Raw genomic sequence first — 15,943 nt, 5'->3', positions numbered from 1 at the left:
TATTAAGTTGCTAGTCCTGTCCATCCCTGAGCCACATATCTGTAATAGCTATGATATCCCAGTCTCATTTTCCCAAACACCACTTCAGTTCTTTCCTCCCCTCCTGCTTTTTCCTGAGTTTGTGCTTGCTTAAAACATTTTAAATCTCTAACTTTGAAAGGTGATTGACTTAAAATGTTGATTGAATTCATAGATACTGCCAGACATAGAGTATTTCCATCATTTTCAGTTTTTATTTCAGATTTCCAGCATCCACAATATTTCACTTTTCTAATACAGATTCAAAACTGATCAGGATTGATCCCTGAATGCTCAAAGCTATAACATGGCAGCACCCACTGGCATCTTGTGGCTTATAAGGCTGTCTATTTTCCATTATAATTGCTTGTCAGTACTGAACTTAAGAAAAGAGACACGTTGTTAAAAATTTTTGTCTACGCTCATCAGGACAGATACAAGAATGCCAAATAAAACCATAATTTATATTGCATGTGAAAAAGTTGCAAATTGATTGTCAATTAGTTCCTGTTTGGGGTTCAGGTGATGCCATGGAAAATGCACCAAGGAATTATTGTCCCCACATGCTTTTGTTTAATCCAAAGAAGGTTGTATCCAGAAATGTTCCTTTGTTCCACATAGGCCATATCTCTGATGTGGCTTCTAGCCAGCAAAACTGAGTCATGTTATGAGACTGACTAATCATCTTAAATTGATTCTTTCTGTAATTCATAGTGGACTTGGGACAGTTCAGTACACCACCAAATGTGTATAATCACAAATAACATCTGACTTTATACTCCCATTTTTTCTAGAAAGAGTGGATTGAGCTAATCAACAACCTGCTTATTATGACTGTCTGGATGCATATCTTGTTTGATGTGTTTACACTCCCTTACATTTGCTCAAAGTTGCCAATATTCATATTGCAGAGATCTGCCCTCTGTAGGGGAAAGGAATATGAACAGGCATTGTGCCTTTTTTGAGTTAACCAAATGCATGAAGGATAACATGGCAATGCCTCAACCAATCAGAGCAGGCTTGTCAGCCAAACAGCATCCTGTTGTCATGCAAGATTAATTGTTACCTCCTTTAAAATTTTACAATCTTGCATCTGTTCTTAGTATAAGATAAGACGTATTGACCATGTCTTTTGTTTACAGCAATTTTCAATTTTGTATCTGCCTCTAAACCCACTTGGGATGTTGAGATTCAGATGTTTCTTAAATGGCCATTGTTGGTGGGTGATGTGGCTGTGGCCATACTGTCCAAAGTCCAATTTTTAAACGTTTTTGAATTGCATCAAAAAGATTTGTAATAAATGTGTCTGATCGCTGATAAACTGGGGTGGGGGGTTAACAAGGTGGAATGGTGGGAGACGAGGAAGGAGCCACTATCCAAGGCAAACATCTGCAATGACTCATACGTACTAAAAATCATTCCAAAATAAATACTGAATATTGTTAAGTGGCTCCTTGCCATTTATAACAGCAGCAGTGGGTCACAGCGGAGAATGTGAATGGCCAGTTCCTCTAACAAGCTACTCATTTTAACTATAAACTAAACATTGCACCTTCTCTCAGTTCGTCTGTTGTGAATTCTGGGATATTCCTATGTTCCCAACAATGTTCCCTGGCCTTCCATCACCAAGAGGAGCAATTGAATTTGTGTTTGCATTGATGACATAATCCTGTAAAGTACAGGGTCATTAGTAAGCTGTAGAACTAACAGTATAATATTGTACTCTATTGGGTAAGTGTCTTTGCCTATTCCTGATTGAGGGTTGTGTAAGAGTTGGTATGGCATAGCATAAATGCCTCTAAACAGGCTTGTACATTGCTCCCCAAAATGAAAGAATATTTGTACTTTGATGAGAAACTGATTTTTTTTTTAAGTGGGGTCTTGTGAATTTGAACTTTGAGAAATGAGCAAACCGACCTGCTTTAACCAAGTGCATGGTAGACTAGTGAAGAGATTTCTCTGCCACTGATATGTGAGCAATTGAGGTAATTCCAAGTTATGAAACTCTGATTTATTCACCCATATTTAAGACAATTCTATTATCACAATTTCCAGGCTAGGCACATTTGGGCATAACAAAGATAATAAGTCGCTTTCCCCATCGGTTAACCTGTTGACAAAAGGTTAATACTGAGTCAAGTTATTGACCATCGCAAATTTAGGACACTTTGTAAATGTTTTTGACATGATACAGGTGGAGAAAGTAATTAAATATACAATCTGATTATTAAAGAGATACTAGAATTACAGTTAATCCAGATTCTAAAACTGGTATTTATTGAGGGGAGGCAAAGTACAAAATTCAGTTATTTTGAAATATTATATTTACAGAAATGGGACTGTTTAGACTAGTTTGAAGTGCCTTAACATTTATATTGGCTAGGCACTACTAATACTATTAACTAGCTTGTCACATTAGTAAGGACAGAAGTTTACAAATGTGTATGATTTATGCCTTCTAGAAGGCATAAATTGTACATCTTGATTATCTTAAGTTGGTTGTTAATGCAGCTGTCACTTGGGATCGTTAGTTATTTTAACTAAGTAACAGAAAAGATTGATGAAGTGAATGCAATGCATGTCGTCTCTACGGATTTTAAGAAAACATTTAACAAAGTACCACATAAAAAGATTGGTTAATCAAATTAAAACTCATTAAATAGGTCAGTGTCAGCTTGGATTAAAAAAAAACAGAATAACAGAAAGTAGCAAATTGTATTAAATGCTTTTCAGACTAGGAGGATGGTAGTCAATGGAGTTCCTCAAGGTTTAGCTTAAATACTTGAAGCACTTTTTTCTCTGATATAATTAAATTTTGAGATACAGAGCAAAATTTCAAAATTTGCTGATGATTTCAAAGTTGGCATTGAGGCAAAACAGTGAGGATGATACCGACTGACTACCAGGTTATGGATAGGTAAACAGAATGGGCTGATTAGTACCACCGATGGTATTTAGCACAGAAAAGAGTGAAATGACACATTTGGCACAGTTAGGGAGAGGCACAATTCAAAATAGTACACACAAACCAAGGTTCATTCACATAGATCTTTGAAGGAGCTAAGACATATTAAGAGACAAGTTAGAACAGCAAATGGGATAATGAGGTATTGAGTTAAAATACACCAGAAAGTTCCAGGGAGAGGAAATTTTAGCTACAGGACAAATTAGGATTGTTCTCCTTGGATCAAAGGAGGCTGAGTGAGCTCTAATAATGACCTACAGGATTGAGATGAAATAGTCAAAGAAAAAGTGTTTCCATTAGACATTGCCCCAAAAGGAGAAAGAAGTCAGAACTAGGAGGCAAGAAATAGATTTGAGAAAAGGGACACTCAGTATTTGCTGATGCCAAAAGGATGAGGAGATGGATTTAAATACTTTGGGAAAAGATATAAGGATAATGTAAAGAAGAAACTGTTTTGAATACAATGAGTGATTATGACTTGGAATTCACAACTTGGGAGGATGGTGCAGATCAACTTCAAACCCCTAACAGTGAGTATGAATAATTTCAAAATGAAATTGGATGGGCACTTTTCACAATTTCAGGGCAATGGGGATTGAAGGGGAATGAGATGACTGAATTGTTCTGTTGGCAGCTGGTAAGGACCGGTTGGGTCACATTGTCTCCTGTGCACATCGATTGGTTACATTTTCACTTTGTAAGCAGCAAACAGGAACGGGTTTGTTTTGTTTTTGTTTGGACAGGGCTCGGGTCTGCAGGACCTCACCATCCCAATGCCAGCCAGTGTCAGTATGTTCAGCACTTCCCCACTGTTCCTGACTTTGGGGCGCCTGAAAGATCAGTCTATAAGACACGAAATGGCAGATCTGAGTGAAACCATTGATGATGGTGAGGAAGTGGCTGTGTGTGGATTTAGACAAACCCATTTGCTGTGCTTAATACTTAAGCTAATGTGCTGGGGAGGTGCAGGTATCTGTTGCCATGGGTGACTTTAAATAATAATATTACAAAAGAGACATTTATGAACATTGAAAGTACAAATTTCCAAAGGTAATGACTGAGGGCATTGTCTCCAGATAATGGTAGAGATCTTCCCCTTTTGTCCTCTGTCAGTGTTTGAATTTCTGGACTGGGGTGGGCGTGGACTTCCGCTTGACTCTCCACCTGAATGGATGCTTCATGGACCCTTTACGAGCACAGTCCAGTTTCGGGTCATGAAGGAGGCTCCACATCAGCCAGATTTCAGGCACCTTTAGGCTGTGGACCACCATCAGCTCCTTGTAGAAGCACGGATCAAACGTCTGCAAGTGGGGTGCAGCTGAGGGGCGGACGATGCCAAACGTTCGAAATCCTTCATGGGTCAGGGGCTCGAGGCCAATCCGCAGCAAGCACATCCCCAGAAAGACATCGTCGATAGGGAAGAGGTCTACCTCCTTGCTGGCTTGGTACAGCCTCCTCGCAGTGTGCCCGGACATGAGGAAGCCTCCACCTCCTGCATACACGGGGTAAACCCCTGGACCATACATCATCTCTGGGATAAAATATTTGCTCTTGTTGGATCTGATGGGCAGCGCCTGGTAGATGATGTGACCCACGAACAGGTCACCCTTGGGGTCAGCATCCCCGAGGAAATCTGCAATGTTCTCCACGTTGACAAAGACATCATCGTCCCCTTTGAAGACAAACTCTGCGGAGGGGCAAAACTGATCCAGCCACTTCAGAAAGTGAATCTCCTTCAGTGTGAGGTTGAAGAAGGTGTCCTGGAAATCCCACAGGAGGATGTCCTGGTAGGTCTGGCTCTCCTGCTCCAGCAGGCCACTCCAGGAAGCCAGGGAGCTCTGGTTGGCCGGGATTCCCAGCAGGAAGAGCCTGCGGACCTGCAGGTGGCGGACACCTCTTTCCTGGGCCCAGGTTTTCCGAGCTACCTCACGCCTCTCAAACTCCTCCACCCTGGACTTGATGGAAAGCAGCAGCAGTTGTTCCCCTGTCACCTTCTGGCACTTGTCCTCCTGGTTAATGATCTGCTGGAACTCCCGACAGTCCTTTTGCCAGAGGTACTGGCGGTAGTTCCAGGGCAAAAAGTTGGAGGGCGGTGATGTTTTCCACTGCTCCTGGGCAGTCTCTGGCTGTTGGGCCGGCTGACAGACTCGCCCTGACTCTGCCGTACTGCTGGTCAACGCCAGAGGGGTTGCTGCCTTGGTGCTTCCCAGCAGAATGTATCTCTCGGTTCCTGGCTGCTGTTGTTGCTCACGTTTGTCCAGCCACAGGGTATCTGAGCGCATTTGGATATAGAGCAAAATACAAAATGCTGTTAGGAGGAGGAATGTACAGAGAAGATCACCTTTATGCCGCAGTCTCATGGTCCCAGAAAAGCAGGTGTAGCCCTGGCCAATGGTCGGTCAGTGGGCGTTCTGCACAGTTGTATACAGTTCTTAAAAAAGATCTCAGTTGGGCAGGGTTTATACGGACTGGAAGTTCCGTATCATGTTATTGGGTGATTTTATACATTGTTGAAGTTCAATGCAGGGCTGGCTCTGGCTGGTTTTATACAGATCTGGAGTTCACACACTAGCACTGGAGTGATTTTCTTCAGGCGTAGAATTCAAAGTCTGCTACTGGGGCGATTTTAATTCAGGTTTAGAGTTCACAATCTTACATTGGGGGGATATTACTCAGGTCTGGAGTTCACAGTCTTACATTGGGATGATTTTATTCAGGTCTAGAGTTCACAGTCTGCCACTGGAGTGATTTTATTCAGGTCTAGAATTCACAGTCTTACATTGGGGGATTTTATTCACGTCGAGAATTCACAGTCTGCCACTGGGGTGATTTTATTTGGGTCTAGAGTTCACAGTTTTGCATTGGGATGATATTATTCCGGCCTGGAGGTTACAGTCTTATATCGAGATGATTTTACTCAGGTCTGGAGTTCACACTTTTCCACTCCAGTGCTCTTATCCTAGGCAGGAGCTCACAGTCTGGCAGTGGGAAAGTTTGTTTTACATTATCATATCTGTAGAACAAAGACAAAGGCACAGTTAAATGAAACAGCTGTCCAGCCTGCCACGTGGAACATTTACTGCTGGATACTGAGGCAGTCCTGGAAAATAGGTCTGGCAAGAAACGGTAACTTTAGAGAAAAAATATAGACTTTAATAAACCTTACAGTTTGGGCAACTTTATATTTGCTCCATCACATTTCTCTCTCTTTCTCTAATAGCTGTAAAACACCTAAACTGAGATTAACAGATATTTTAATAATAGATTTACAGCAGACACAAGTGTATGTGCAGATATTGCTCTATAGCTAATACCGAATGAATATACTTGGCTGTGAATACTACACACATTCTAGATGTGCTATTCTTTTCTGCAAACTGCAACATTAATTGTGTAATTCGAACAAGACTCTGCGCTGTTCTGATCGTGTGATCTGATGACAATAGTGTAAGAACTAAACCTTTCTGATGTACTTGACCGTTACACAGAATGGTCGTTTTAACCATTTAACATATACTCGGCCCTTTTCCTTCTTGCATAATCTTTTAAGATGTGGAATTTAGGCTTGGAAAATATCGCAGCCAAATGAAATGGAATTTCGAACAAATACAGAAATTGCTGGGGAAAGTCAGCATCTGTTTGGCGGCATACATGGAGAGAGAGAAGCAGAGTTAATATTGTGGGTTCTGTGATATGTTGTTTCCACTGCCCACATCGTGAATTTCTGCCTCTTGGATTTCCGTCAGGTTTCAGAGAAACAGCAACCCACTCCCCAACTGCTTCCCTTGTTTAGAAATGTTTCTGACTATATTGTAATATTTGCATGTCCAGCCTTCCACAGTACACCTCACAATTAAAAATCAACTCACAAACCTCACTTAATCTCACAACTAATTCACAATACACATGTATAGCCCATCCCATCCCTAATCCCCACCCCATTCTGTACCCAATCCCCATCACACCCCATCCCATTCCTGATCACCAACATACACCCCCATCTCGCATCCAATCCCCAACACACACCCCATCCTATCCTTAATCCCTAACACCCACCCTTATCCCATACCCAATCTCCAACACCCACCCTATCCCACTCCATAACCCAACACCCACCCCCAAACTGTACCCATTCTCCAACACACAACCCCATCCCATTCCTAATCCCCAACACCCACCCCGCCCCATACCCAATCCCAACACAGACCCTCATCCTGTACCCAATTCTCAACACACTCGCCCATCCAATCCATAATCCTCAACATCCGCCCACATCCCATTCCTAATCCCCGACACCCACCCTTATCCCATCCATAACCTCAACACCCACCCCATCCTGTACCCAATCCCCAAGAGCCACCCTTATCCCATCCCTAATCCCCAATATCCAGCCCATCCCATCCCTAATCATCAAAACACACCCCCATCCCATCCCTAATCCCCAACAGCCACGCCATCCTATGCCTAATCCCCAACACCCATCCTCATTCCATCCCTAATCCCCAACCTCAACACCCCCATCCTATCCCTAATTCCCAACCCTTACCCCATCCCGTACCCAATCCCCAACACACACACCCATCCCAAATCACCAATACCCACCCTCATCCTGTACCCAATTTGCAACAGACACCCCCCCCCATCCCGTACCCGATCCCCAACACCCATCTTCATCCCATCCCTAATTCCCAACACCAGTCCCATTCCATCACTGGTCACCAACACCTACCACCACCCCATACCCAATTTGCAACAGACACCCTCAACACACACCGTCATCCTATCCCTCATCCCCAACACCCACCTTCATTCTGTACCCAATTTGCAATAGACACCCCCAATCCTATCACCAATCCCCAACACCCACACCATCCCGTACCCAATCTCCAACACCCATCCTCAACCCATCCCTAATTCCCAACACCCGTCCCATTCTATCCCTGATCACAAACATCTACCCCATCCAATCTGAAATCCTCAACACACACCGTCATCCTATCCCTCATCCCCAACACCCAGCCCCATCCTGTACCCAATCCCCAACACTCACCCTCATCCCATCCCTAATCCCCAAAACTCACACCATCCCATACCCAATTCCCAAAACCCACCCCCATCCCATCCCACTACAAATCCCCAACACCACTCTCATCCCATCCCTAATCCCTAATACCTACACCATTCCATACCCAATCTCCAACACCCATCCTATCCCTAATCCCCAACACCCATTCCCATCCCGTACCCAATCCCCAACACACACTCCCATCCCATCCCTAATTCCCAACACTTGTCCCATTCCATCCCTGATCACCAACACCCACCCCCATCCAATCCATAATCCTCAACACATACCATCATCCTATCCCTCATCTCTAACACCCAAACCAATACAGGCACACATCCATCCCAAATCTAATCACTTACACACAAACATATTCCACATTTAACCTGTAAATGCATGCTGTTCGAATATCCAAACCCTAATATGGATAACCAACACAGAGCTAATCCCCAAAACATGCACATGCCATACTAAAGTACACAAATATGCCCTTCCTAATTCCCAATATGCACAAGCACCCAACACCAAATGCCTGGTACAGACTCCCCCACTCCAAATCTCCGGCCCAGATACCTACGTTCCATACCTAATATCCCACACTCAAACTATATCTCATACCAACTACCCAATAAACATATCCTCCCACTCCAAATCACAGAATCCCTACTGTGTGGAAGCAGGCCATTCGGCCCATTGAGCCCACACTGTCCCTCCAAAGAGCATCCCCCCAGACCCACGCCCCTACTCTATAACTCTGCATTTATCATGGTTCCTGATGAAGGGCCTTTGCCTAAAACATCGATTTTCCTGCTCCTCGGATGCTGCCTGACCTGCTGTGCTTTTCCAGCACCACTCTGATCTAAACATTTATCATGGTTAACCCACCTAACCTGTATATCCCTGGATACTGTGGGCAATTTAGTATGGCCAATCCACCCCACCTGCACATTTGTAGACTGCCAATGGCCTGTCAATAATAGACAGGAGTGTCAATAAGATAAATATTGCCTGTATAACGTAATCATTAGCATCAACATAATATGTTTAGTATACCACACAGTGGAGTCTTAGAGTTGTACAGCACCTTGGTACAACTCATCCATGCTGACCAGATATCTGGTCCCATTTGCGAACCTTCGGCCTATATCCCTCTAAACCCTTCCTATTCATATACCCATCCAGATGCCTTTTAAATGATGTAATTGCACCAGCCTCCACCACTTCCTCTGACAGCTCATTCCATCCATGCAACATCACATGTGTGAAAGTATTGCCCCGTAGATCTCTTTTAAACCTTTCCCCTCTCACCATAAACCTATGCCCTCTGGTTCTGGAGTCCCCGGCCCTGGGGAAAAACCTTGACGTTTCACCTAATCACACTCCTCATGATGTTATAAATCTCTGTAAGGCCATCCCTCCGCTTCCGACGCTCCAGGGAAAACAGCCCCAGCCTATTCAGCCTCTCCCTATAGCTCAACCCCACCAACCCTGGCAACATCCTTGTAAATTTCTTCGGAAACCTTTCAAGTTTAATAATAAAGAATTCCAAAAGTGGCCTAACCGATGTCTCGTACAGCCGCAACATGACCTCCTAACTCCTATACTAAATGCACTGACCAATAGAGGCAAGCATACCAAACACCTTCTTCACTATCCTATCAACCTGAGACTCCACTTTCAAGGAGCTATGAACCTGCACTCCAAGGTCTCTTTGTTTGGCAACACTCCCCAAGACCATACCATTAAGTGTATAAGCCTTGCTCTGATTTGCCCTACCAAAATGTAGCACCTGACATTTATCTAGATTAACCTTCATCTGTCAGTCATTGGCCCATAGCCCATCTGAGGTAACCTTCGCTGTCCACTTCATCACCTATTTTGGCATCATCTGCAAACTAACTAACTACACCTCCTATAGTCACATCCAAATCATTTATGTAAACGTTAAAAAGTAGTGAACCCAGCACCGATCTTTGTGGCACACCTTTAGCACAGGCCTCCAGTCTGAAAAGCAACCCCTCACCAGCACCCTCTGCCTCCTACCTTCAAACCAACTTTGTATTCAACTGGCTATTTCTCCATGTGATCTAACCTTGTTAATCAGTCTACCATGCGGCAGTAATTCCTTAACAATCTGATCATCTGTGAAGCCCAGGGGTATCAAAGGTGTTTTCCGAATCTTCTTCTGAATGCTCCTCTCTGGTGCTCCCTATTTGTTGCCGGCTGCAGTAGAGGCAGATTCTTGACCAAGCAACCCTGACGCCTGTGATGACCTTGGTGCTGCCTGAGGCCTAGAAAACCCAGCACTCTGACGGGTTCCTGCATGAATGCCCCTCTGCCCTTACAAGGTGCATTTGTACTTCCCGGCTGGTAAGAGAATAAGGGGGACCAGTGGAGAATCAAGGTGTTAATCCTCTTCTCACGCTCCTTGGAGGTCAGAGACAAGGTAATGGCATGCATGCTTTTCCAGCAGCCACAGACTGGTCTGTTGCACCTGCTTCTTGGAGACAAAGCATTTTTTTTTGCTGGAGATGACCTTGCAAAGCAAACAAGAGGGAGATTGCAGCATCCACCGCCTGGATGAACAGTTACATGGGGTCTGGATATGCTCTAAAAGCTCTGTTAAACCCTCATGCACTTCAAGATTTCCAGCACTTACCACTTTACTGACAATACCAGAAGCAAGTCTTTGGGCTGAGTGCAGGTTCAATAATGACATGGCCTTCTGCATTCTTCTGTGCAACAGTAGCCTCAGCTGTCATACCCTCTGACAGTCACTCAGGGGTACGTGTGACTCTCTCAGGTTGTGATCCTGAATTTATGTGTGAATGTATATTCACTGACACATTATTATCTATACTGGTGCAGGGTCCAGGGAAATTGTGGAAGGTGGGAGTCCATGGGGCATCCTCCACCTCCTAGGGGTGGAAGTTGTCCCCTCATGATGACAGCTCTCTATTTTTACTGGATTAAATCCCCAATACACACATCCATCCGCTCCTAAATCCCCAGTATGCACACACATTCCATACCAACACCACAATAACCACCACCATCAGTGGAGCTCCATTATGAATTGACACTTAGGAAGTGCTCCAATGGACCCAGACTGAGATGTTGAGGTTCCACCCGGGGGTCTTCTTAGAAGAATGGGAAAGGAACAATGGAACCGGTGGGTGGAGTGTGTGGCAACAGACACACATGGAAAATCGAAGAAATTCAAAACCAATCAAACACTATCTCTAGGCGTTGATCGCCTCAGGATGTTTCTCCCAGTGGCTGGCAGGCTGGAGTGGGGAGGCTGGTGGCTAGTGGGCTAGGGGCTTGGAGTGGGGAGGTTGGTGGCTAGTGGGCTAGGGGCTTGGAGTGGGGAGGTTGGTGGTCAGTGGGCTGGGGAGGTTCGTAGGCAGTGAGCTGGGGGCCTGGAGTGGAGAGGTTGGTGGTCAGTGAGCTGGGGGTCTGGAGTGGGGAGGCTGGTGGCTAGTGGGCTAGGGGCTTGGAGTGGGGAGGTTGGTGGTCAGTGGGCTGGGGGCCTGGAGTGGGGAGGCTGGTGGTCAGTGAGCTGGGGGTCTGGAGTGGGGAGGCTGGTGGCTAGTGGGCTAGGGGCTTGGAGTGGGGAGGTTGGTGGTCAGTGGGCTGGGGGCCTGGAGTGGGGAGGTTGGTGGTCAGTGGGCTGGGGGCCTGGAGTGGGGAGGCTGGTGGCTAGTGGGCTAGGGGCTTGGAGTGGGGAGGTTGGTGGTCAGTGGGCTGGGGGTCTGGAGTGGGGAGGCTGGTGGTTAGTGAGCTGGGGGCCTGGAGTGGGGAGGTTGGTGGTTAGTGAGCTAGGGGCTTGGAGTGGGGAGGTTGGTGGTTAGTGAGCTGGGGGCCTGGAGTGGGGAGGTTGGTGGTTAGTGAGCTGGGAGCCTGGAGTGGGGAGGTTGGTGGTTAGTGAGCTGGGAGCCTGGAGTGGAGAGGTTGGTGGTCAGTGAGCTGGGAGCCTGGAGTGGAGAGGTTGGTGGTTAGTGAGCTGGGGGCCTGGAGTGGGGAGGTTGGTGGTTAGTGAGCTGGCCGTCCAGTGCAGGCAATCTATCAAAGATGGCAGTCAGCAGCTTGCGACCCCGGCTGGCGTCAGTCCAGTGTGGGGGAGAGTGAGATCACAAGTGAAAAGCCCCTAACCTGGAGCAAGTGCAGGATACAGAAGACCATAATGTCTAGCTTATACATTTATTTCTTTATTTTCCTAACTTATACTATGAAGAATTGTAATGTAGAACTTTTAGCTTTTTTCTTTATTTCTCTATTTTGGCATTCAAACTATTTTAGTATCTAAGATTTATACCTATGTACCTTGTACATAAGATGGCACTGTGAGTGATGATATTGCGCACTTTTCACTGTATTCCTCTACTTTTGTACTTAAGTAAATCTTTATTGTAATTCTAATATGCTCACCTATCCAATATCTATCCCTCCATATGCACAGCCAGTCAATGCCTAATCACCAAAATGTACACCCATCCCATACCCTAATCACCAAAATGTACACCCATTCCATACCCTGATCACCAAAATGTACACCCATCCCATACCCTAATCACCAAAATGTACACCCATCCCATAACCCTGATCACCAAAATGTACACCCATCCTATACCCTGATCACCAAAATGTACACCCATCCCATACCCTGATCACCAAAATGAACACCCACTCTGCACCCTAATCACCAAAACACACATTCATCCTGTACCCTAATTCCCAAAATGCATATCTATCTGATCCCCTAGTCACCAAAACACACATCCATCCTAAGTCCCAAAACACACACTCCATAGGCACAGCCAGCCAATGCCTAATCACCAAAATGCACACCCATCCCATACTCTAATCCCCAAAATGCACACCTATCCCATTCTCCAGTCACCAAAATGCACATCCATCCTATACCCTAATCACCAAAATGCACACGTATCCTATAACCTTCTCACAAAAATACACACCCCTTTCTTACCCAATCACCAAAGTGCACACCCATTCCATATCTAACTGCTAAAATGCACACCCAATCCATACCTAATGAACATGCATACCCAGCCCATACCCAACCCCAAACACATACCCAACCCATACCTAATCTCAAACAGAGAAGCTAAATCATACCTAATATCAAATGCACATATCCACCCACGTGCCTAACAAACGCACCCACTTACTGTACCTATTTCCCAATGCCCACATACTCACACATCCCATAGACCCCAATACGCACACACATACCCAATGGGTGCATATAGCCCATTCCATACCTAATCCACAGTGCACACATACATCCCAACCCACACCAGTCTCATATCTATTCGTAAAACACATACACACATCCTAGAGCTAATTCCCAACATCCAATCCCATTGCATACCTAATGCCCACGACACACACCAATCCCATATGTATTGCGGAATATCTCTCTGCCACCCTATTCATTCCGGCATCAATACTTGTTCTGCAATAAAAAGGAACATCAGACTCCAGCACAGGGCCGGGATGGTGTACACTTTCTACCACACACGTTCCCATTATAAAATGCCTCTGGTAAAAAGCCGACAGTGGGCCGGAAGAAGCTATACTTGCCACGACAGAACGTAGTTAATGTAAACCCTGAGTTTGGCCTTATGCTGGGATCCTGTCTGTGGCAGGCAGAGGAGGAGAGCTGCCAACTCAAATCACTGCCGCCGCCCGCAATCTGATCATAGCATCTGGAATCCCGCGGAAACCCCGTCCAGCAGATTAAAGGAGGCGGTTGGGAGAGAGGAGAGACATTACAGCTCTCCCCTATCCCTCCCCGCTGCTGTAATCCAGCTTGTTTCACCTTTCGAGAAGGGAATTGTTAGGGACTGGGAGGCAGTCAGCAGATATCTAAAACCAGTACTTTGCAGAAACGTCGCTTCCCTTACCTGAGGAGAGTCAGTGCCGAGTTTAAAACCAGCAGCTTGGAGGTTAGCAAGCTGGCTGTAAGGGGCAGAGAGTAGGAGCCGCTCGCCAGGAATTCGTGGGAGCCAAGGAAAGCACATCTGGATTGCATTATATGGTGGGAGTTGCCTGAGCACAGAGGCTAGCCATCGGGAACAGGGGGATGGGATAGGAGAAGGTGCAATTCCCAAAACAGCGCCGCAGCTCAGGCAACATCAACCCTGTTTCACCTTTGAAACTTGGCGCTCCCAAATGACCAGAACATGCTCTCCCTTCAGTCCAGGCGTTGACCTCCTCCCTGCGTTAATTCAGACCTCATTAACCTCAACAGAAAGTTACACAACTATTCAGAGGCGGGGACGGTCCAAGAATGCAGTGTGTGACTGGAATACTAGTGGCACTCAGAGACTGCCCAGTACCACAAAGGCACTCCTTCAAAGGTCTTATTGTTGGTTCCGTGATTATAGATTTAGGTTCTGCTCCAGAAACCTCAGTACACAATCTATGTGGAAGGAATGTTATTCTTTTGAAGACGATGCCCTCTTCCTCAGATGTTACAACTGTGGTTTCGTGGACTGAAGCTTCACTGCCTGTTCAGAAGGCTGTACAGCTAAGCCCCTTGGCTTGTTTTGCAGAAGAGAGAGGAATTTCTTTGAGTTCTCTGGCTAATTTCTATCGTCCCACCAACAGCAGTAACAGATTATCTGGTCATGACCATATTTGTGTTTGTGGGAGCTTGTTGTGTACAAATTGTCTGCCACGTTTTAGAAACATCAGCGGCTTTAAGAGTATTTGATTGGCTGAAAAGTATTTTGGGATGTCCTCAGACGGTGAAGATGCTATATAAATGCAACAGTTCTTTCTTTTGAAAGGTAGGTGTGGGAGAACAAAAGCAACGTTACATGTTTCGTGTAATGACATTTGTTATGATTATCATAGAGACTGCGAGCATTCAAAGAGAAATAAAAGCATCTAGTAATGGACAGAGCTAAAAGTTGAAGTTCTAAATTGGAGAAAGGCCAATTTTGACGGTATTAGGCAAGAACTTTCGAAAGCTGATTGGAGGTAGATGTTCACAGGTAAAGAGATGGCTGGAAAATAGGAAGCCTTCAGAAATGAGATAACAAGAATCCAGAGAAAGTATATCCCTGTCAGGGTGAAAAGGAAGGCTGGTAGGTATAGGGAATGCTGGATGATTAATGAAATTGAGGGTTTGGATAAGAAAAAGAAGGAAGCATATGTCAGGTATAGACAGGATAGATCGAGTGAATCCTTAGAACAGTATAAAGGAAGTGGGAGTATACTTAAGAAGGAAATCAGGAAGGCAAAAAGGGGACATTTGGCAAATAGAATTAAGGAGAATCCAAAGGGTTTTTACAAATATATTAAGGACAAACGGGTAACTAAGGAGAGAATAGGGCCCCTCAAAGATCAGCAAGGTGGCCTTTGTGTGGAGCCACAGAAAATGGGGGAGATACTAAATGAATATTTTGCATCAGTATTTACTGAGGAAAAGGATATGGAAGATATAGACTGAAGGGAAATAGATGGTGATACCTTGAAAAAAGTCCACATTACAGAGGAGGAAGTGCTGGATGTCTTGAAACGGTTAAAGGTGGATAAATCCCTAGGGCCTGATCAGGTGTACCCGATAACTCCGTGGGAAGCTAGGGAAGTGATTGCTGGGCCTCCTGCTGAGATATTTGTAGCATCGATAGTCACAGGTGAGGTGCTGGAAGACTGAAGGTTGGCTAATGTGGTGCCACTGTTTAAAAAGGTGATAACGACAAGCCAGGGAACTATAGACCAGTGAGCCTGATGTCGGTGGTGGTCAAGCTGTTAGAGGGAATCCTGAGGGACAGGATGTACATGTATTTGGAAAGGCAAGGACTGATTAGGGATAGTCAACATGGTTTTGTGCATGGGAAATCATGTCTCACAAACTTGAT

General features: G+C 45.2%; 1 protein-coding gene across 1 annotated transcript; it reads right to left on the bottom strand.

The window, feature by feature from the left end:
• Positions 1-224: 224 nt before the first annotated feature.
• Positions 225-14,383, bottom strand: b3gnt9 (UDP-GlcNAc:betaGal beta-1,3-N-acetylglucosaminyltransferase 9). Its single transcript, XM_072547768.1, has 2 exons — positions 13,979-14,383; positions 225-5,996 (listed from the first exon to the last, which is right to left on the bottom strand). The coding sequence occupies exon 2, from the start codon at positions 5,341-5,343 to the stop codon at positions 4,093-4,095; it is 1,251 nt and encodes a 416-aa protein (XP_072403869.1). The 5' UTR covers positions 5,344-5,996; positions 13,979-14,383; the 3' UTR covers positions 225-4,092.
• Positions 14,384-15,943: the final 1,560 nt, after the last annotated feature.

This window comes from Chiloscyllium punctatum, chromosome 26, assembly GCF_047496795.1.
Source record: "Chiloscyllium punctatum isolate Juve2018m chromosome 26, sChiPun1.3, whole genome shotgun sequence".
NCBI lineage: Eukaryota > Metazoa > Chordata > Chondrichthyes > Orectolobiformes > Hemiscylliidae > Chiloscyllium > Chiloscyllium punctatum.
Note: the sequence above shows the minus strand (reverse complement) of the source record. Positions and strands in the feature narration are given on the sequence as shown.